At 38.9% G+C, this 21,219-nt stretch overlaps 1 protein-coding gene across 1 annotated transcript in view; it reads left to right on the top strand.

Moving 5' to 3' along the window:
• Positions 1-20,806, top strand: part of Ppp1r14c (protein phosphatase 1 regulatory inhibitor subunit 14C) — an 82,403-nt gene extending 61,597 nt beyond the window's left edge. Inside the window, exons 3-4 of the mRNA XM_027939379.2 lie at positions 496-528; positions 19,339-20,806. Of these exons, the coding sequence (XP_027795180.1) occupies positions 496-528; positions 19,339-19,413 (108 nt within the window). The 3' untranslated portion in view covers positions 19,414-20,806. The remainder of the gene's footprint in view (positions 1-495; positions 529-19,338) is intronic.
• The last annotated feature ends 413 nt before the right edge of the window (positions 20,807-21,219 follow it).

The following is a 21,219-nucleotide window of genomic DNA, read 5'->3' as shown; positions in this document are numbered from 1 at the left end:
CAGGTAGGTGGGTTAGAGGATCCCTCTGGTTCAGTTAATGCAAGAACAATGCAGTGGGGCATTCACTTCCTGTTAAGGGCCATCCTGGGTTGAGCTTCAGAGTCAGTATGCATCTCTCTGCAGACTAGAACCTGATGGTCACTTTCATTTCCCCCTGATTTTTTAAAGTAAGTCCTTCTCCTCAGTGGTGCTCATAGTCTAGTCAATGATTGGGTTTGTTTTCAATGCTATAAGAGCATAAAAACCCTGTCTTTTTCTATTTTAAAACTTTCTAAAGTAAAGGTGTGCATGCATGTATGTGCATCCTTGCATATTTTAATATGTTCAAATGACCAGCTGGTGTTGAAATAAAGCTTGATTGTGGATAACCAATATGAGGTCTTGATTTATCATTGTAAAAATAATAGTATAGAGACAAAATGATTTTAATTGCATTTTAAAAGTGGCATTGAATTTTAAAATAATAAAACTGATTTTCCATGTGTTTAATTCCAGGAAGCTCTTGTAGACTGCTACAAACCAACAGAGGTAAACAAATCACTTTTCCTAAATGTGATGTTTGAATTGGTTTTTATTAAAACAATTTGTCTGTTTTTAATGCTAAATCACAGTAGATGAATGCTAATCGACTGTTATTATCTATGAATGCGCATGTTTCACAGTACAACTTCATTATTTCTAAGCTTAAAATGTCTAGTTCAGGAAGACTTAAAACTAATGGAATGGGGTGTGTTGCTTGCTTTAGATAAAAGCCAGACTTCAAAGAAAATTGTGAAACGGTATGTAATCATTGTAAAATTTTAGATTTATTACTGGAGAATATATCCTTTCAGTTTATAGGCATATATTTTTTAAAAACTTAAAGCTGATTCTGTTTTTACAAAAGAATTATCTTTATTGAGAGAAAAATGTTATGCTTTGTTTAGGTATTTATAGTATATGTAAATATTAGTATAAAAACAATTGTTATTAATTGGAATAAATTGAGGTATTTAATATAGACTCTGATGACTGAAAGCAAGAACATGGTAGAGATTAATCTGAAAATATTAGCAAAAGAAGTACTTTAGGTGTTCCTGTGATAAATCGGAGGCATTGGAAGATTCATCAGATATTTTATAATTTGTTGTAATATAAAAGCAATTGATGGTAAGTCTTGTGATTTTTGAAGTGGTATATTACAAAGAGAGAAGAAAACATTTTTATGAGTGTGTAAGATTTCAACAATAAAGATGTTTATGATTATTTGGTTTGAGGTAATTACTATTTGAGTTGTATTCCTACAGCCTTCACTGTTGATTACATCTTGTAGTCACAGAGATTTTAAATTTTAATTATTAAGATATATACTTTTAGTCAATGTAATACATATTCATACTTTTGAAAACCAAAAAAATATTATAAGGCTCATAAAGAAAAAAATAGTGTGTTTCTCCATTTCTTGGCTCCATCTTTATAGGGATATATATATATATATATATATATATATATATATATATATATCCATCCATCCCTGTAATGGATGTTATATCCCTGTAAAGAATATTAGTGCAAAGTGAACTACAGAACTCTGAAAAAATGGATATATACACACACACACACACACACACACATACACACATATAGATTTACAAATATATATATATTTATCCACACATTTATGTTTATGTGTATATATATGTGTTATATATATATATATATATATATATATATATATATATATATATATATATATATATAAAGGTGTTATTATATTTATATGTGATATATATATATATATATATATATATATATCACATATAAATATAATAACACCTTTGCTTCCCTGTTATTTGCTCTTTTATCCTAAACATGCATTTACTATTTCTTCTTTGTTTATTGACTACATGCATTTACTATTTCTTCTTTGTTTATTGACTTAAGGGGAAAGATGATAGCACTTTTACTCTTCACACAATTTCTTTCCATCCATTCCACAATAAAATTATATAACAGTATTTTGTTAAATTAGTAGTTGAGAGTAATAATATTATGATTTTAAAAATATTTTTCATTACTGAGCCCACAATATCATACGACCATGACTCCTCTCTTATATAGCTCTTTGTTTTCCTGGAGTTGATAACTGCCTTGCCTTTTATTTTGTCTAGTACCTATTGCTATTTTATTGCTCCAGTGTTTTTGTCAAACATGTAATATATTTCCTCTGTGCTTAAACACTTCATTGCCATCTTCCTACCTCCAGACTTTTTTTCTGGAGCATCTGTACAATCTGGAATAAAACTTTACTTACAGTTATTTGGGGAGTTAATATGAGCTAAAACAATTGGTTATTTGGAGAGTGGTTTTAAACTCTTGTGGTGAGTTAGAAGAGACAGGTAGGACTGTAGACAAGACAGTGATGGATTATGCAGAATAACCAGGTGATGTGGGGGTGAAGAGGTTGCTGCTCAGGGCACCTGGACTGGATATAGAAATGGTGTTTACTCATTTGCTTATTCCCTTTTGCTTCAGTACTCACCCAGGTGAGAAGTTCCTTTTGTTTATTTAGGTGAGAAGGTTTGGACTTGCAGATTTCTCTTCTGATTGGCTCCACAGTCGCCACAGTGTCAGTGGACACCCCATTTTCTCACTGTTTCTCAATGAGCCCTGTTCTCCCTCCCCCACCTCACCTTCCAGTCTTTGCAGTGTCCAGGGAACAACAAATTTACAGTGGTTAACAGTCATGCAATTAAAGGAAGATGGTGGGTTTGCCCCTGGAACAAAAATCTCCTTAGCTAGTTTTGATGTGGAGGCTTAAGGATGAAAGGATATAATACTTGAATATTCTTCAGAGTTTTGAAAGAAGAAAGGAGGAAAATAAGCTGGAGCTTCCAAGTGAATATCTCTGTGTTCTTTTTTTAGCTCATGGTTTCTAGGAATGGAAATGCTGTGAAATGCTGAGAAATTTCATTTAATTTTGTGTATTTGTGAAAGGATCATTTCAGAAAGGCGGGGGGCAGTTTTGCCTTTGAGACAATGTTCATAAGAAATAGGTTTTTCTGGCACCTGGATTGTGAGATAAGAATAATACCTTCTACTTTTCCAGAGTTCTGTAGTTCACTTTGCACTAACTTCCTTTATCTTATTTTGGACTCACAATGATCACTTAACGTGAAGAGGGTTTGAGTAACTTACCCAGGATGCCAGAGCAGTGAGCAAGCAAACCAGGACTCCACCTGAGTTTCTGACACCTGATCTTGTGCTTTGTCTGCAGTCTTCCTAAACTACTTAACTCAACAAGAGATTTAGGACCTTAAAGGACCTTGTCCTATCTGAACTAAATGCTTAACAATTGATGATATCCTTAAAAATCGCTGTCTCTGGAGGTGTGATATTTGATCAAAATTATTTTACATACAATTAGTATACCACTTTCAAGTTAGGAATGTAAGCAAGATGTCTTTGCTGACTCAGATATATTTATTTATAGTCTCATTGTGGAAGTAGGGTAGGTGGTAGAAAAAAACACCAAACTTCGAGTCAAGAGATTCACAGCAGTGCCAGTATTAGCTGTGTGACTATAAGCAGTTTTATTTTTAGCTTCTCTGAGCTAGTTTCCTCATGTGTAAAATGGAGGTAGTCATAACAGAGACTTCATCAATCTTGTCTTTGATGTATCTAAAACCAATTGGATTTAGTAAGAACTATATGCTATTTAGTAAGAATTATTTAGTAAGAACTATAATTATTAAGCATTTAATATGCCAGGCACTGATCTAATCTTATATTAACTCATTTAATCTTTTTTTTTTCATAAAAGTTTCAAACATTTACTCAATCATCCATAACTTTAAAAATGTTTTAGTAGATTTCATTTTAGAGCAGGGTGTAGGTACATAGTGAACTTGATCAGAAGGTAGAGATTTCTTATATACAACCCGTACAACCTCTGCCATTCCCCCACTTTCAAGATCTCCTACCAGAGTGGTGCATTTGTTACTATTGATGAACCCACACTGCATATCATGATCACCCAAAATGCATAGTTCACATCAGGGCTCACTCTTGTTATTTTGCTTTTTTTATGGGTTTTAACAAACGTATAATGACACACATATCCACCATTGCAGTATTCATCAGAGCAATTCTCATTACCCTAAAAATTCTGTGCTCTGCCTGTTCATCCTTCCTTTCCTCTCACCTCGGATAACCACAGATGTTTTTACTATCTCCATAGTTTTACATTTTTCAAAGTGCCATATTCGAATCATATAGCATGTAGCCTTTCCAAACTGGTGTATTTTCCTTATAATATGCATTTAAATTTGCTCCGTGTCTTTTCATTGCTTGTTAGCACATTTTTCTTTTTTAGTGCTGAAAAATATTTCATTGTCTGAATGTATCATAGTTTATTTATTCATCTACTGAAGCACATCTTGGTTGCTTCCAAGTATTGGCAATTATAAATAAAGTTGCTATGTGCATTCTTATTCAGGTTTTTGTAGCAGTGTTTCAATGTCCTTTGTGTAAATCTCAAGGAATTGCAGTTGCTGTGTTCTATGGGAAGAGTAGGTTTAGTTTTGTAAGAAACCATCAGACTCTTATGATATTGTTGTACCATTTTCCTATCATTTTCAAGTTAGGAATGTAACTTGAAATAAGAGTAAAATATCATTGAATGAAATATCATTGCTTTAAATTGCATTTCCCTGATGTATAATTTGGAGCATCTATTTACATGTTTTTCAACTGTATGTCTTTTTAGGTGGGGTGTCTGTTAATGTCTCTGGTTCATTTTTTAACCAGGTTATTTTTTATTATTGAATTATTAAAATCTGGGGGTGTGGCTCAGTGGTGTGGCTCTAGTCTAACATGTATAAGGCCCTGAATTCAATCTCCAGCACCACACACCAAAAACTTCCTTTGTATATTTGGCTAACAGCTCTTTATCTCATTTATCTCCTGCAAATACATTCTCCCAGTCTGCAGCTTCTCTTTTTATTCTCTTGACAATGTATTTCTTAGAGCAGAAAAATTTTATTTTGATTAAATACAGCTTATCATTTCTTGTCAATCTTGTCTTTGATGTATCTAAAACCAATTGCCAAAGAGTAGACCATCTGGATTTTTTCCAATGACATCTTTGAAGAGTTTTATAGACTTACTTTTTACAATTAGATCTATGTATGATGCATGTGGATATTTGCTTGTCTCAGCACCATTTGTTGATGGTGGCTTTCTTGTATATATTCTTGATCCTTCATAAAAAAACAATTGATTTTATTCATGTGGGCCTATTATGTTCCATAGATCAATTTGTTTTTTCTTTCATCAGTTCCACACTGTTTTGATTACTGTAGCTTTATAGCAAGTCTTGAAGTTAGCTAGTGTCAGTTCTCTGAACTTATTCTTCTCTTCCAATATTGTATTAGTTATTCTGACTCTTTTACCTCTCCATATACACTTTGGAATTAGTTTATTTTGACTGAGATTGCATTAATCTATAGGTCAAGCTGAGAAGTGCTCACATTTTGATAATATTGAGTCTTCCTGTCCACAAACATGGAATATCTCTCCACCCATTTCTATTGAGATAGCCTCGAACTTAGACTTGTTCTCCAGCTTCATCCAGTCTACTATTGAGTCTATCAAGGGCATTTTTCATTTCTATTACACTGTTTTTGATCTTTGCAATTGCATTTTGGTTTTAGAACACCCATTTCTCTGCTTGCATTGCTGTCTGTTTTTGCAAGCTGCCTCCTTTATTCATTGGATTCCTTAGCACTAATCATAGTTGTTTTAGATTCCCAAGTTCATCATTCCAACATCCCCACTATATCTGAGTCTGGTTGTAATGATCGCTCTTTCTCTTTGAATAATGATTTTTGCCTTTTACTTTTGTAATTTTTCTTGCTATCTGGACAGGATGAATTGGGTAAAATGAACTGCTGAAAACAGTCCTTTAGTAATGTGGAGTTAAGGTTTGGGGAAGGAAACATTCTGTAGTCCTGTGCTTAGGACCTAATCTTCATTGAACCTGCGTCCCTGGACTGTAAACTTCACAAGCGCTTCTCATCTCTCCCTACACCATACACCCTACTCCCTTTAGTTGGCACAGATGGCTAGAACCAGCAGGAGTTGGTATTTCCCTTTCTCTAAGTCAGGCTCTGATAAAATCCAGCAGGGTAGGCTCAGGTTGGTTTTTCCCAAGTACAGTATTTGTTAAGAATAAAATGCTCCAGTGTATTTCATATTGTTCTTTTTTTTCTTCTCCTGCCAGAAGCACAAAGGAATTTTTCTCTGATGTTCAATGTGAAGATCTTAGAGGTGAACTCACAAAATATAGGGAGCCCTCATAACTGAGTCTCCTTGGAGTTTTAATCCCTCAGATTTGTCCACTCTGATTCTAGCAATTTCTCAATTGCAGTTGATGTTTCCTGCCATGGCTCTGGTTCCCACAGAAGTTGCTGACTGTGCTTTCTGCACCAGTGAGTTGGGATTCTCTGTATTCACCTGTCAGCCTCTCTACAGCATTATGTGCCCTATGACTTCACTGCCTCTTATGAATCCAAAAAACATTGTTGATTTTTGAGTTTGTTCAGCTTGGTAGGATGGAGTGGTGATATCTAAGCTTCTTGCATGCCTGAATGGAAAGAGGAAGTTTTACTTAATCTTCAAGTCAAAGCTATGAGAAGGACAGAATTGTTATCAGTTACATAATGTAGGGCATGGAAGAATTGCACAAGGTCACACAGTTGGTAAGTGGAGAAGTCAGGGTACATATGAAAGTATCTAACATAAAGCTTGGCATGTATGCCCTTAACATGTTAGTTGAACCTGATTCTGTTTAAAGTAATGCTTCTCTACCACATGTTCAAGATACAAAATGCCCCAATTCACCAAAAGGTATCCTTGAATTATTAAATTTGGTGATTGTACTTTAAGGAATCTGCTAATTTCTTAGATGTGATATTGGTTTGGTTCATCACCTTCTGTCATTTAGTTTGGGTCTGTGGTTTTCTCCTGTGTAGGTCACTGGCTAATAGGAGAAGGTCATCTGTTTTTCCATTCGATTCATGTTCAAACTGTGGACTCTTAACATATAATATTTTTTCTGAGTTGGATACATTAAAACCCAGCAATATAATTTTGGTCACCATAGTAAGGTGTTAGTTATTGATTAATAAGGACACTTGTTTTATTACTTTCCCCTTAAGTAAATGCAATTTTGGATGTTTCTATATGATGCGGAAGAAAAGAAGTTTTGTATTGAGGATATTACATGGATTTGAATAATATGTAGTGATGTCCTAATTGTACAAATTAGGGGTCGGGGTGGGCACCTACTGCCAAGCCAGGGAGAAACTTCTTTGCCTGTTTCTCACTCTTTACTTGCATAGTTTCCAACTCTTGGGATCATACAGGAGTACTTCCTTTGTACTAAGATGACAAACAGAAAGCACGCTTGCTCTTGGCTGGAGGGCATCTGTCTTGTCATCTGTTGGTGGAGTTGTCAGGCCAATTAATGGACTTTTTAAAAAAGTCTCTGTTTATAGTTGAAGGTTTTTCTTTCTGTGCATTTATTTCATTTTTTGAACTGTGCACCCAGAGTTCACTAGGATGACTCAGTCTGGGAGTAGGTGGCAAGAGGCATTTCAAGTTCCAGTGATCTGGTGGGTCATGGAAATGTCATGGCCGTGCTATGGTATGGGTGATCCTGGTTTATAAATAGAAATTGACCAGTGTATTCTGAAAGACAGGCCTGCTCTGTTCTGCCTGTGTTGGTAGTAGCAAGGCAAACCCACCTTTTACCCTGATGGACTTTGCCAGGGGCCATGGTCAACTCATCCTGTTCACATCAGTTTGCTATTCATTTAGCATCTTAATCTATCTCTTAACATTATTGTTCGTTTTTTGTATATATGGAAGAAGTCCTTCACTGAGCTAATGAGAGTGAGAATATCTAAATGTGTTAGTTACAACACATAAACCAGCAAGTTCACTACATTCCCTTCATTCATTTACTCAGCAAATGTTCATGGAATATCTGTGGGTCTCTGATCTAAGGACCAGGACGTGGAAGTGCCTATCTACATCCATATATAAAACCATGGCTTAGAAAGCCACATAACTTCAATGAGAATTTAAACACTCAAAGACTTTTATGATAGACTCATAAAAGGACCAAAATGCCAGGTTTTCAGCTCATTCAGTGGTCCTCTAAGTCAGGAACCAAATTGCTTGCCAGAATGTGGTTGTAGGGACCTGCTGTTGCTGGAGGAGCAGCCACGTTACTCAGTTTAATGGGTCTGAGTGTCCATAGGCAGGGATACCCCTCTCTCAGGCAGACCCTTTCCATCTGGCCCCTTCTGGGGCTCCTGCCAAAAAGACTACACTCTTGGGCTGGGGTGATGAACAAGAGCTTGAGAGAGAGATTAATGAGTGAAAAAGATGTCACCTTTTAAAAGGTGACACCCTTCCAAAAATCCTCAGATAATTTTTTGCATATCCCTGGTTAAAAAAAAAACTTGTAAAAAGTGTCACAATATATTTATGAATATTTTTTTTAAAGGGGCAGTTGTGACCTTCAAAACAATGTTTCTGAACAGAGAGAGAATTGAGTGCTTCCAACAAAAGACCAAAGTCAGATGAAAACTGCTCTCTAGCGGTGTGGCTCTTGGCTGAGAAGGCCCTGCAATGTTTTAGTGTAATTAGGCAGCTAGGTGTTAAAGCAGTGGGACTTATTAGCCAGAAACATACAGTTTTTCCTGGTAGCCAAAAGCATCTTGGGCCTCGTCTGCCAGTTGCTCACACATTTTCTTTTGGACTCTTCATTGCCCACCATCTCTTCTGCTCAGATCAAAAGCCAAGTGCATGCTGGAGCTGGGATTTGGATCCACTTTTAGCCTGAATCCTCTGCTCTTTCTACTTCCCATTGCCTTTCTCTGAGTTCACATGAGAGGAACGCAAGCTTCACTCGGGAATATTTATAAAACCTAATAGGATTGTCTCCATTAGGGAAGCCAACCCGGAATTGTTAAGTAAGCTTGCCATAGGAGTACAGTCATGAAAAACATTTCTTCACTTATTTCCTGATCTTTATTCAACACTTTTTGCAGAGTTAGGGAATAGTCCGCAAGACTGTCCTCACTTCTGACACCAATTGTAAGTTTAAGGGTTCCCAAGATCAACCTCAGATTTGATAATTCACTAGAGGAGCGTACAGAACTCATTGAGATTGGTTATTATCACATTCCCAGTTGATTACAGTAAAAAGTTATAAATTAGAATCAGCCAAGGGAAGAGACTCATAGGCTTAAGTCAGGGAAATTCCCCAAAATGGAGCTTCCAGGTGTCTCCTCCCCATGGAATGGACAGATTTAATTTTCTCAGCAATTGTGTACATGCAGAGTAACCACCAGAAAGCTCCTGAGCCCGGGTGTCTGGAGTTTGGTCACATTAACATGGTTGACTGCCCACATGGCTGCCCGCAGCTGTAGCTGAATCGACATGACCCAAAGCACCCAGTCTGAATCACCTTGTTAGACAATCTGGTGTGACTCAATCCCCCCAGGGAAACAAAAACTTTTTTGGGGGGTGGAGAGAGTGCAGAAGTTCTAAGGGTTTGAAGCTCACTTCTCAGGAGCTGAGGGCAGAGACCAGATTATCTTTTTTGACAAGGCTAAGATCTTTACCACGTGCTTTTTAGACACAGGATGACCCTGCTTATGGTGATGGTGATAAAAACAGTGACATAAGGAAAGATAACATACTGTTATGGGAAAAGCCACATGTGTCTTGCTTTTGGTGGCCCTGCCCCCAATAATTAATGATGCCAATTTTTAAAAGACATGGTGGACAAAGCACAGATTTTATATGGAGCTGGACCTGGATGACATTTTCTAATGATCAATTATGATTTTAGGATCTTTTCTTTGTCACTAAATTCAGAAAGGTCATGCCTATATTAAAAACAGATCTACCTTCCTTCCCTATATTTAGACTTATCTGGACAGAAAAAAAAACATGAATTAAAGATGATTTAACACATAATATTTGGTTTTCTATATTTTTGACAAAGACAGGATCAAACCAAATCCAAAAGTCTTTGAAAATGCATTTCCTTTCTTTAGACAAGATTCAGGTATTTGAAGTTGTGAGAAAACGTTAACAACAGGGACACCATTTTGTGACCCAGACCCTATCCTGTGCTGTGGTGACCTCTGTGGACTTGCTGACATGCCACAGGAAAAGTTATTTGCTGAGAAGGAACGTCCTGAGGATTGTATAAACCAAACTCTTTCCTAGAAAAATGCAGCCAATTAGCTGGAAGTCAATTGATCCCCCAATCCTGTGTGATAAACATCTGAGTGACCCACTTAACTTCCTCTTTCTTTCAGAGCACCCTCTGAATCCCTCCTTAATGGGGTGCATTCTGGTTTCTGCAGGAATCTGTGCTTCCAAAGTTGGAATTGTAGGACCACAAATAAATGCTTTTTTGCTTCACAGATAACCTCCTTGGATGTGATGGGAAATAATATTCTCTTTCATGGATAATGGGAATCTAGGTGAAATGACTTAGTTTCCTTTGTAATAACTCAGTGAGAGATTATAATTTTGCTGAATTTACTCCATGAATTATTCTCTATGGTAAGATTATTTAGGGGAATTTTATTTTGTGTTGCCTGAATTGCAAATGTAAAGACTCTGAGAAACCTGTTAGTAAGGAAGGAAAGAATTAAGAGCATAAGGTTGAAAATGGTGATTGCAGGTGGCTCCCCCCCGACCCCTGGCACACCACTAAAGGTTGGAATTTAGGTAAAAAATAAATTAAGAGTGGTGGACTGCATGTCTAAGATAGAGTAATGGGACTGTTCTCACAGCAGAACAAATTCATCTTTACAGGCAGATAGTCAGGAAAATAAATGGATAATATCGTATCAGTGGCGTTAAGTTAAAGGAGGGAAGGAAAAGCCAGCATGTAGCCAAGGCCTTCAGGAAGTGGTGTTGGCAAAGGCCATTACATTATGATCCTAACAGGATCATAAGCCTCTTTTCAGATAATAAAAAATAGAATCAGTTCTGGTGTGCCCTGTCAGCAAATGAGCCTCTCTAAAGACAAGGCGTCCTCTCCTCCCTCAAGAAGAGGGGAAACTGAATGTCTCAGGGGTGAGTGACACGGGTGGAGCTTGCTATGGCACAGTCCTTACACGCCCAAAGCAGGGTTCGTCTGTTCTGATTCACTTTGTGGCCCGTGGGCGACCTGAGTGGTCAAGGTGACTAAAATTTACAGCATGATTTTTCAGTGCCTCTCTGGTTCGCTGGGTGACAGCTTTTGCCATTTGGAATGGTTTTCAGGTGTTACCTTCATCTTTTTGAAGAGGTACATCCTACGCTTCTGGAATTTTCTTCACTCATCTAAACTTTGGTGGATTGGAAATTCTTCTCTGCTTCCATCCCATTCGTACCTTTCCAAGTGTGTCAGAATTTTTGACAAAATACCTGATAAAATCAAATTAGAGGAATTAAAGACTTATTTTGGCTCATAGTTTCAAAAGAATCCAGGATCACCCAGCTCTGTTGCTTCTAAAGGCACAAGATGAGGCAGAATATCACACGGAGAGAATGTGGTGGAGCAAAGCTGCTCACCTCTTGGTGGACAGGAGGGAGAGAGAGAGTGGAAGGGGCTGAGGACCAGACATCCCCTTCCAGGGTATACTAGAGTAACGTGCTTCTCTAATTAGGCCCCAAGTCCTACAGTTTCCACCACCTCCCTGTTCAATTATGAACCATCAGTGGGTTAATCCACTGTTGAGATCAGAACCCTTATGATCCATTCACTTTCCAAAGGCCCCACCTCTGAGTGCTGCTGCTTTGGTGACCACACCTTCAACACATGAGCCTTTGGGGAGCATTTCATATCCAAAGCATAACAGCACACTCCCATCTCGGCTATTGAATGTCAGACTTTTTGGAAGAAGCGTAAGGCAGCTACTTAGAATTTGTACTCAAGTTGACTAGATTTGCACTAAGTTGGAGTGAGACTGGGGGCAGGGCAGAGGCTTCTGGGCAGAGGCAAGTTTAAGGTGGTGATTGGTCTGGGGAGAAAGAGGAGATGGCACACAGGTGGGTCCTGAGAGCCGTGTGATCCCCACCTTTGGAATCCTCCCCTGCTCGTCCCCTCCCTCCCTCCCTCCCCACCCCTCTCTTCCGTTGATACTCCCTTGGGCTATGCTGTATAATTATGAAGGATGGTGCAATAAAATAATTATCATTGGCCTGTTGCCTCATATACATGTTTCTCTAAAGAGTAACCAAATTCTAAGTAAAGAGTAAGTGGTATTTTCTGGAAAAGTGGGTTGAGCATCTGGAGTTCTTCTTGACTCCCTGTATTGCCTGGCACAGTTATTGTGGTTGGTGACACCATTCCCTGGACAGAGATTCTGAGCATTTCTTTTAAAAGTTATATTGTTGGCAAATACTTGTAATTAAAGGGGCATTGCATAATATCTGTTTATCTTGTTTCTTTTAAAATGGCTCAAAATGTTTGAAAGAATGACACAAATGCAGTTTGTGACATTGTGGTTCCTTTGTTTCCTTTTTTCCAATGGTCTGTCTTCTTTAGAGCAGCGGATTCTTACCAGGGAGTGTAACAGATTACTTTGAATGACCAGGAGGGCTCCCAGATGCCTGGCTCTGGTGATAATTACAAATCGTGTGTCCATCTGCCTCCTCTGGCACAGGCTGGAGCAGGCTCGTGACAAGGAGGGGGCCGTGGATGTTGAAAGCCACAGAGACCAGGAGGGATCCGGAGACGGAGGGTTCAGAGTAGAGTATGCCACTGTGGTGCCCCTGTGACAGAGCCACACAGGGGAGGCTTCAGAGCAAGAAAGGACCTTCTGTTCTCCCAGCTGCTGCCAGATCCCTCAGAACCTATCTGGACTTCTTTCTTAGAAGACTCACAGATCAGGCTGCAAAGAGTCCATTTTCAAACTCCGTAGAAATGTTACTCTTCTTTCTATTGCTTCTTTGATACACCTGTGTGTGTGTGTGTGTGTGTGTGTGTGTGTGTGTGTGTGTGAGAGAGAGAGAGAGAGAGAGAGAGAGAGAGAGAGAGAGAGAGAGATTGTGAAGAGCATCCTAGGCTCCACTCTTCTTTCAGCTTCTTCCCTAACTCCCCTGGCTTTGTTGGTTTGCCAGTACTTAAAGAGAAGTACCTTTTAGCTGGGCACAATGGTCATGCCTGTAATCCCAGCAACTGGTGAGGCAGAGGCAGGAGCATCGTGAGTTCAAAGCCAGCCTCAGCAAAAGCAAGGTGCTAAGCAACTCAGCAAGACCCTGTCTCTAAATAAAATACAAAATAGGGCTGGGAATGCAGCTGAGTGGTCGAGTGGCCCTAAATTCAATCCCTATTACTCCCCCCAAAAAAGAAGTACCTTTAGTCAGTGTGGCATCATCGAACACCTGTAATCCCAGAGACTCTGAGGGTTGAGGCAGGAGGATCTCAAGTTTGAGGCCAGTCTGGGCAACACATCTCAAAATAAAAAGACTGATAATCTAGCTCAGTGTGCAGGCCCTGAGTTTGGTTCCCAGTACCATGTACACACACACACACACACACACACACACAGAATCACTTTACAGCCTTCATATTTGTGGGGGCCTAATTTGTATGTCTCCCCCAGTCACTGAGTGGACATTAAAGATTCTGGTGCTCCCCCTCCCCCTTTCTTTCCTTCCATGCCACAGCCGTGTGAATTAATTTGTCCGTTTATATAATTCTTCACTTGGCAAACCTTTGCTGAGCACCTCTTACATATTAAGTGGTGTGCTAGGAAAACAAAGGTGAGTAAGACTCTTACAACCAAGTGGAGAAACAAATATGCATGTGGATTATTTTGTGTGCTTTTGTCACAGTGAAGATAACATTTTATAAGTGTCCTTTTTCAGCTTGCTTATTTTTGCCCAGTTTTAGATATTGGAAATTTATCTGTGTTAACACAGGGGACTGTCGTAGAGTTCATTTACTTTTCATTACAGCATAGCATTTCTTTGTTTTAATATACTATCATATAGTTTCCCATTCTTCTGTTGATGCTCCCTTGGGCTATGCTCAGTTTCATATTATTATACAGGATGGTGCAATAAAATAATTATTACTTACCTGTTGCCTCATGTACAAGTTTCTCCAAGGAATATACCAGGAAATGATATTGCTCTTAATATTTATACTGGCTCACCCACAGAATTTTAGAACATCCTTTTAACTTGGTGTTCCCAAACATTAAAGATTTTGCCAATTTGATGCTATCTTATTGCTCTATTGCTCTAATATACCTTTTCCTAACTTCTAGTAAGATTGAGCGTGTGTGTGTGTGTGTGTGTGTGTGTGTGTGTGTGTGTATGGGGGGGTAGGTGCTGGGGAAATGCTTCTAAAGGAATGTTTTCAAGTCCATTTCTAACACTTCATGATATGAAGAGCAAATACACTCATTTGTAACCCCTCGAGAGAGGAAGTGACACTGTCACTTGAAGTGGCTCTGAAGTGGCTGATTTGGTAGTCGGCTCTTGTTCAGGATGCAGAAGGGGAGGACCAAGGCAGGAATGCAATGGGGAAGGTGCGGAAGGGACTGTGGCCATCCACCAGGCAGGATGAGGAGGTGGAGTGGCTTCCTAGCAATGGTGACCTCCATGCCTGCAGCCCGGGAAACTGGCAGACACACAGGGAGAAACGCTTGCTTGGCTGGGACCGCTCATGGCTTCCAGGGAAGAAATAAAAATACTACTCACAACGCAACGTTCACACCCTGACCTGAGCACCAGGGTCTCGCTGAGGGTCACATACCACACTTCTCATCTGCCTTCATTGTCAAACTCCCCCCAAGGGCTGGGGTGAGGTGGGCTGTGTTTTCTTAATGTAGTCACGATAGTGTGTTCCTGATTTGAATTTTTGTAGCTTCGAGTCTTAAACCATTTTGTGCTGCCAAAACTAATGCATGGTAACAGAAAGCAAGTCAGAGTTGCCCTGGAGATGGAAAGAGGGAAGACTGCAGAGGGGCATGAAGAAACTTCTAGAGTGTGGGATTTTCCATTATGTTGATCATGCAGGTAGCATGCTTGTGATGGTTTTACACTTTAATGTGTTCAACTTTATGGCATGCCATTTTTACCTTAATAAAGCATTGTTTATAAGAAAAAGTCACTAAGACACTTTAGTGGTGGGAGTTCCTTTCCATCCTTTCTAGTAAAACCTCTGTCCCCAGGACACAGTGGACCCTTTCTGGCCTAAGCCCGTGGCGTTGTCTCTGCCTTTGGTTTACCTGACCTCACATCAGCACTTGACTCTGTTGATCTCCTCTTCCTTCCAGAAATATTTTCTTCTCCCTGTGCCTTAACAGTACTCTTTTTGTTTTTGCCTGCTGTTTCTTGTGGCCCTGTGACGAGTGACAACTGTGGTGGAGTTGGAGCCTTGATCTTCAGCCTTCTTTTCCTTTCCATTCACACTTATCTCCAAGGCTGCTCATAGCCCTGCTATTTAGACCATCATCATCATCTGGGCTGGCCAATAGAATTTTCTGTGATAATGGAAATATTCTATATCCGCCTTGTCCAATGTGGCTATATGTGGCTTGGTATGTGATTAGTGTGACTAATAAAATGAATTTTATTTTTTACTGAATTAACTAATTTCAGTTTCAAAGCCACATGTGGTTAGTGTAGCAAACAGTCCAGGTCTAGATCAATGTGTGTTTATAGTCTCTAGGTGGCAGCTCATTAGCTGGTCTTGACCTGTATTTTTTCCAAAATAAAATAAGAAAAGTTATAATTTTTCATGAAACTCTTGTTTCAGTCTTGACTCTCTATGCATCACAAGTAGTGTGTTTGTTTGTTTTTAACTTGAAAGCCACTGACTTGGATGCTGGTGATGTCCATATTTATGTTTTGGCCATGGGCTGAGACTCTAAGTCCTATTTACCTGTCTTCTTGTCATCTTAGCACAAATCTGTAAACCTGTTGCTTTTGTCTCTCCAATTTCAGCAAATTGTACCCTCGTCCCATCCCATTGCTGAAGAACAATCACCTTCATTTCTGTCTTTCCTGTCCTCCTTCCCCACTGCACTGTACCCCAACATTCCATCCAGCAGCAATGCACATTGGTTCCACCTCCAACATGGACCAAGCCTGCCCATGATTTCCATCAGTGTGCTCTAAGCCACCTGCAGCTTTTCAGTGATGGAGAGTGCTTTTGAGTAATATGAACCAAGTAATGTCAACCATTTTTGATTAGAGATCCTTGAATCTTCCTTGAACATCATCTGTAACCATCTGTAAACTTGTCTGCTAGGGGTGTTGTCATGTTCCTGTAGGGAGACTAAGTATTGATCTTGTATTTTTTAACTCATTCAGCTGAATACCAAGAAGTGCAAATTTAATGAACAGTTTAATATACTGCGTTGTACATGAACATTGTTCATGTACAATGCAGCATATTAAGATATAGACATATAATTAATTGATATAAAATTAAAATGAGAGTTTTCCATTAATATTAGTACATCATAAACATAAGACAGATCTCGTCATTTATTTAAACTTTTTAACCTCTGAGATTTATGCATATCATGACAAATTTTTAAGAAAATTTGATTTAAATTACCAAATCACTTTTGTCTTGAATGTCTATAGTTTGAATACATTATTCTTTATGTGATTTTAGTGTTTACTTTATGAAAAGCATGTTATTAAAATAGTGCAAAAAATTACCAGAGTTGCTAATAAAATAAATAACAGGGTTTGTGATTCTGACCTTGGCTTAAAAAAAAAAAAGAAAGAAAGGAAGGAAATTACAGTTAACTACTGAAACTCTTTGCAGTAGTCATTTTCAGAACACATTTTAAAAGCAAAAAAATTGAAATTATGTACTCAGGATATTGTATATCAGTTGGTTAAATCACATAGTAAAGGAAACAATAGTAAAGACTTTAACTTTTCAAAATGAAAATTAAAAATAGGGCTGGGGATGTGGTTCAAGCAGTAGCGCGCTCGCCTGGCATGTGCGGGACGCTGGGTTCGATCCTCAACACCACATAAAAATAAAAATAAAAAATAAAGATATTGTGTCCACCTAAAAAAACTAAAAAATAAATATTGAAAAATGGGAAAATATCACAATAGTCAAGCTATGGGATCAACATAGGTGCCCTTTAAGAGATGAATGGATAAAGAAAATGTGGTGTATTTACACAATGGAATATTACTCAGCCATAAGGAAAAATGAAATTGTGGCACTTGCTGGTAAATGGATGGAACTGGAGACTATTATGTTAAGTGAAGTAAGACAGTCCCCAAAAACCAAAGACCAAATGTTCTCTCTTATATGTGGATAAAAACCCATAGCAAGGAAGGATAGGGAGAGGAAGAATAGAAGTTCATTGGATTAGACAAATGGGAATGAAGGGAAGGAAGAGGAATAGGAATAGGAAAGAAAGTAGAATGAATCTGACATAACTTTCCTGTGTTCGTATTGAATACATCACCAGTGTAACTCCATATCATAAAAAATAAAAATGGGAAAAAATAACATTATTTCACACAAGAAAATCCTTTAAATTAGATAGGCAGAGTTCAGAAAATTGAAATAACCATATATATATATATATATATATATAGATAGTGTCTGTCCAAGGTTGGAGATGGTGGGGATTAAAGGGATAGCTCTCCAAAGGGAAAGTCCACCTGCAGACAAAGACTCACACATAAGTTAGTTGTGCCATTGTTCATGAAAAGCCAGGAACCATACAGAGCTCCAGGGATGGGGAATTAAGCAGACTGAACCACGTCCCTACAATAAAGACTGTATAACACTAACATTAACCTTGAGAGAGCCTGTTTAATGTTGTGGGGAAAAGCTTCTGACATAACACTAAGTGGGAAGAAAGGATGTGGTTACACAGTATGATCTTAATTAAGTAAAAACAATATCCATGGAGGAAAACTTCTTCATAGTGGTTAATTCTAAGGAGTACATCATTGCTGATTTGTATTTTCCAAATTTTTTAGAAAAGGCACATATTACTTTCATAATGGCAAAAAGACTATTAAAAGCAAATTGTGTCAGACAAAATGTTAACTACTTAAATTTATGGGGGCTTGGAGCTGGAGAGCAGTGCAGGGCTCATTTGGTCTCGGGCTCATGGCAGGGCTGCACTGGAGCAGGGAGATTGCTCAGAGCTGGGTCTGGAGCGCCTGGAGGGACCACAGGGTTTCTAGGTGGTTTTGCTTTCAGGTGGCCCCTGTATGCTCAGTTCACTACCTGTTACTTGCTGATCAGAAAGTCAGACACCGGCTGTCATTCTGTCTTTGACAAATACAAAATAGGAAGAGGAGGTAATCATTATCTAATACATGTGACTTGTTTAATAGCTTATTTAAAACACGAGGCAACAGTAATAGACTCCTGGTGTCATAAAGTGTGGGACCATTCTAGATGGTTTATCAGTCTTTGGGCTCTGATCCCTTTGCAGGTTATGGAATCATCTTAGTGGGTCTCATCTAGCATTCCTTTGTAAATAAAATTAGAATGAAATAGAAAACAAAAATCAGAGAATAGAAAATAGGCCTTGCATATAACGAGTTCCGTAACTTTTAATTTCAGGTATGTGTAGTTACTGGATGTTTTTTTTTTTTTTTCCTCCTCCTCCTCCTCCTCCTCCTCCTCCTCCTCCTCCTCATTTTTTAGTTGTATTTGGACACAATACCTATATTTTATTTATTTATGTCTAGGTGGTGCTGAGGATTGAACCCAGGGTCTCTCACACACTAGATAAACGCTTTACTGCTAAGCCACAACCCCAGCCCTAAAATGTGATTTTCTTTTGTTTTGTTTGCCTATGATTTGCATTCAAAAAAGTGGACTCTTCCTATGATCTAGACCAGTTGTTCTCAGGGTGTTCCTAGGCCCAGCAGTGCCAGCATCACTCGAGAGCTTGTCAGAAATGCAGAGGCACCAACCTGCACCTATTCAATCAAAAGCTACAAGACGCCCAGGTGATGCGTGCGCACACAGTGAAGTCGAGGAACACCAAACCACGCACACTACCTGAGGCCACAGGTAGCATCAGTGAGTGGACACAGCCTGCCTTCCTCCTGGAAGAGAAAAAGAGGGAGAAAGAATGCTTCCATGAAGTTCAAGTGCTCTTCCTTTGTTTAAAAATATTACTGTGTTCTACCAGTTAGGGTTAACACCAAATTGATCAACTAAATGAACTGCACTTAACATTAATTACGTTCAGCAGATTTTTAAGTACACTTTTTAATAGTGCGACCTCTGATGTGAACTTCTTTGATCTCTTTTAGGAATTTATCAAAGAGCTGCTCTCCCGGATAAGAGGCATGAGGAAACTTAGCCCTCCACAGAAGAAGAGCATATGATTTTGGAACAGGGTAGAACTGTCTCAGAGACAAAGTGTCCTGGGATTTGGACTTCATGAAGACTTTTATTAAACAATATTTGTCCTTATGAACAACTTCTTTTTTGGTGTGTGGGGAGGGAATCTATTAGACATTTATTCAAGAGTGTTCATTTTTGTTCTTGTTGTTTTAAAGGTTTTTCATTAGTGTAATATTTTAATAGCAAAGATATCATGACTCTTGACTGCAGCCCTACTGAGGATCCTCAAAGCAGGGGGACTTCCAAGGGTGGGCCAGGACAGGCAGTGTTTTCTTCAAGGTCTCAGATGTTTAGTACCTTACTATGCAGGGAAGGTGGCTTTCTTACAACCAGTTTGGTAATGTTTTTTTCTTAAGTTGTACATTTGACTCAGATGTCAAATTTCCTGTACTTGTATATATCTACACATGACTAAGTTAAAATGTAGATGTGAGATTTATTTCACATGGATGGAACAAACTTGTGGTCATCCTTTCATGGGAGGTCACAGCACATGTATTTCCAAGAGGCCACTGGGCATTCTTCATGTGAGTGCTGTTGACCTTCAACATTCACTTTCTGCACCAAAGTGGAAGAATCTAGTGTACCCATTATTCTAATGTGCTACACTACGAAAACGTTGAGTTGGTCAAGGGCTTAATTTGTGGACTTTATGTGATTTCATTGGTCAGGACACTTTGCCAGGTCCTATGCTTATTGCCTCGTTTGTGATTGTTTAAAGTTTTATGAACCCTTAACTTGAAGAGCTAACCTGATTTCTAGAGAAATGCCCACGCTGTCTGAGTGGTGTTTTGCAATGGAAAAAGGAAGCACTGTGTAGCAATGAGTTCTCTGCTTTCAACCAAATACTGTGTGTTATTCCCTCTTCTGGAAAGCAGGTCAAAAGGAAGTTAGCAGATTGAGCGTCCAGCTCCCTAGAAATGAACTCTGGGTCCCTCTGTGCCTTGTAACATCAGACCAGAGGTGGGTTAAGGAAGTGCTGAGGGAGTGTGGAGACAGCAGGGCCTCACCTTCTCTCAAGACAGTTCCATTTTTGGCTTTACTCAGTGGCTCATGACGAGGACTCTGAAGACTCCTGGCCCTAAGTATGACCTGGATCTCATGCCTGGAGCTAGACCCGAGCACCTGCCCTGCCCCTTCAGTTGCTTACCAACTCATTGGAGTAGAATTATCATTCATATGGGATGTGGGTGGGGTAAAAGGTGACAGTAGAAACTCTTCCCTCCGGGAGGCCCTGTGGCCTCCCCATGAAACCCCACCTACTATAAGATGTCTCCAGGTAGCCCTGTCTGAGGACAGGGACCAGGCATTTTATATCAAGGGTGCTCTGAACATATTTTATTTTTTAAAAAGAACAATGTTTGTGAATTCTACGTATACTGGCAAGCTTTTGAAAATGTATTTAATTTTGTAATGTTTACCAATGATTTATTTACAAGCTATTTACTCAAATAAATGGAGCTGCTTACAAACCTCATATGTCTTGCAGAATTTATTAACATGGTGATTCACTTTGTCAGGTTCTCTGCAGATGAGGGCACCTACTGTCTATATATCTAGCTTTAAGTTTTGAGACATATTTGCAGGCAGGTAATCCTAGCTTCCTCCTGGGGCCTCTTCAGATCAGGGGTGGAAACAAAGGACCCAGACACACTCTTAGCCTGGCAGGCTTCTACTCCAGCACTCACCTAGGCCAGACCCTGTTTATTTTATGAAAACTTCCCTTTGTCATCTCAGAAAAATCCTCAAGAAGATTTCAAATTGAAAAAAAAAAAAAGCCAAATATT

The sequence above is a fragment of the Marmota flaviventris genome, chromosome 6 (genome assembly GCF_047511675.1).
Source record: "Marmota flaviventris isolate mMarFla1 chromosome 6, mMarFla1.hap1, whole genome shotgun sequence".
NCBI lineage: Eukaryota > Metazoa > Chordata > Mammalia > Rodentia > Sciuridae > Marmota > Marmota flaviventris.
This window is presented reverse-complemented; position numbering and strand designations above follow the sequence as displayed.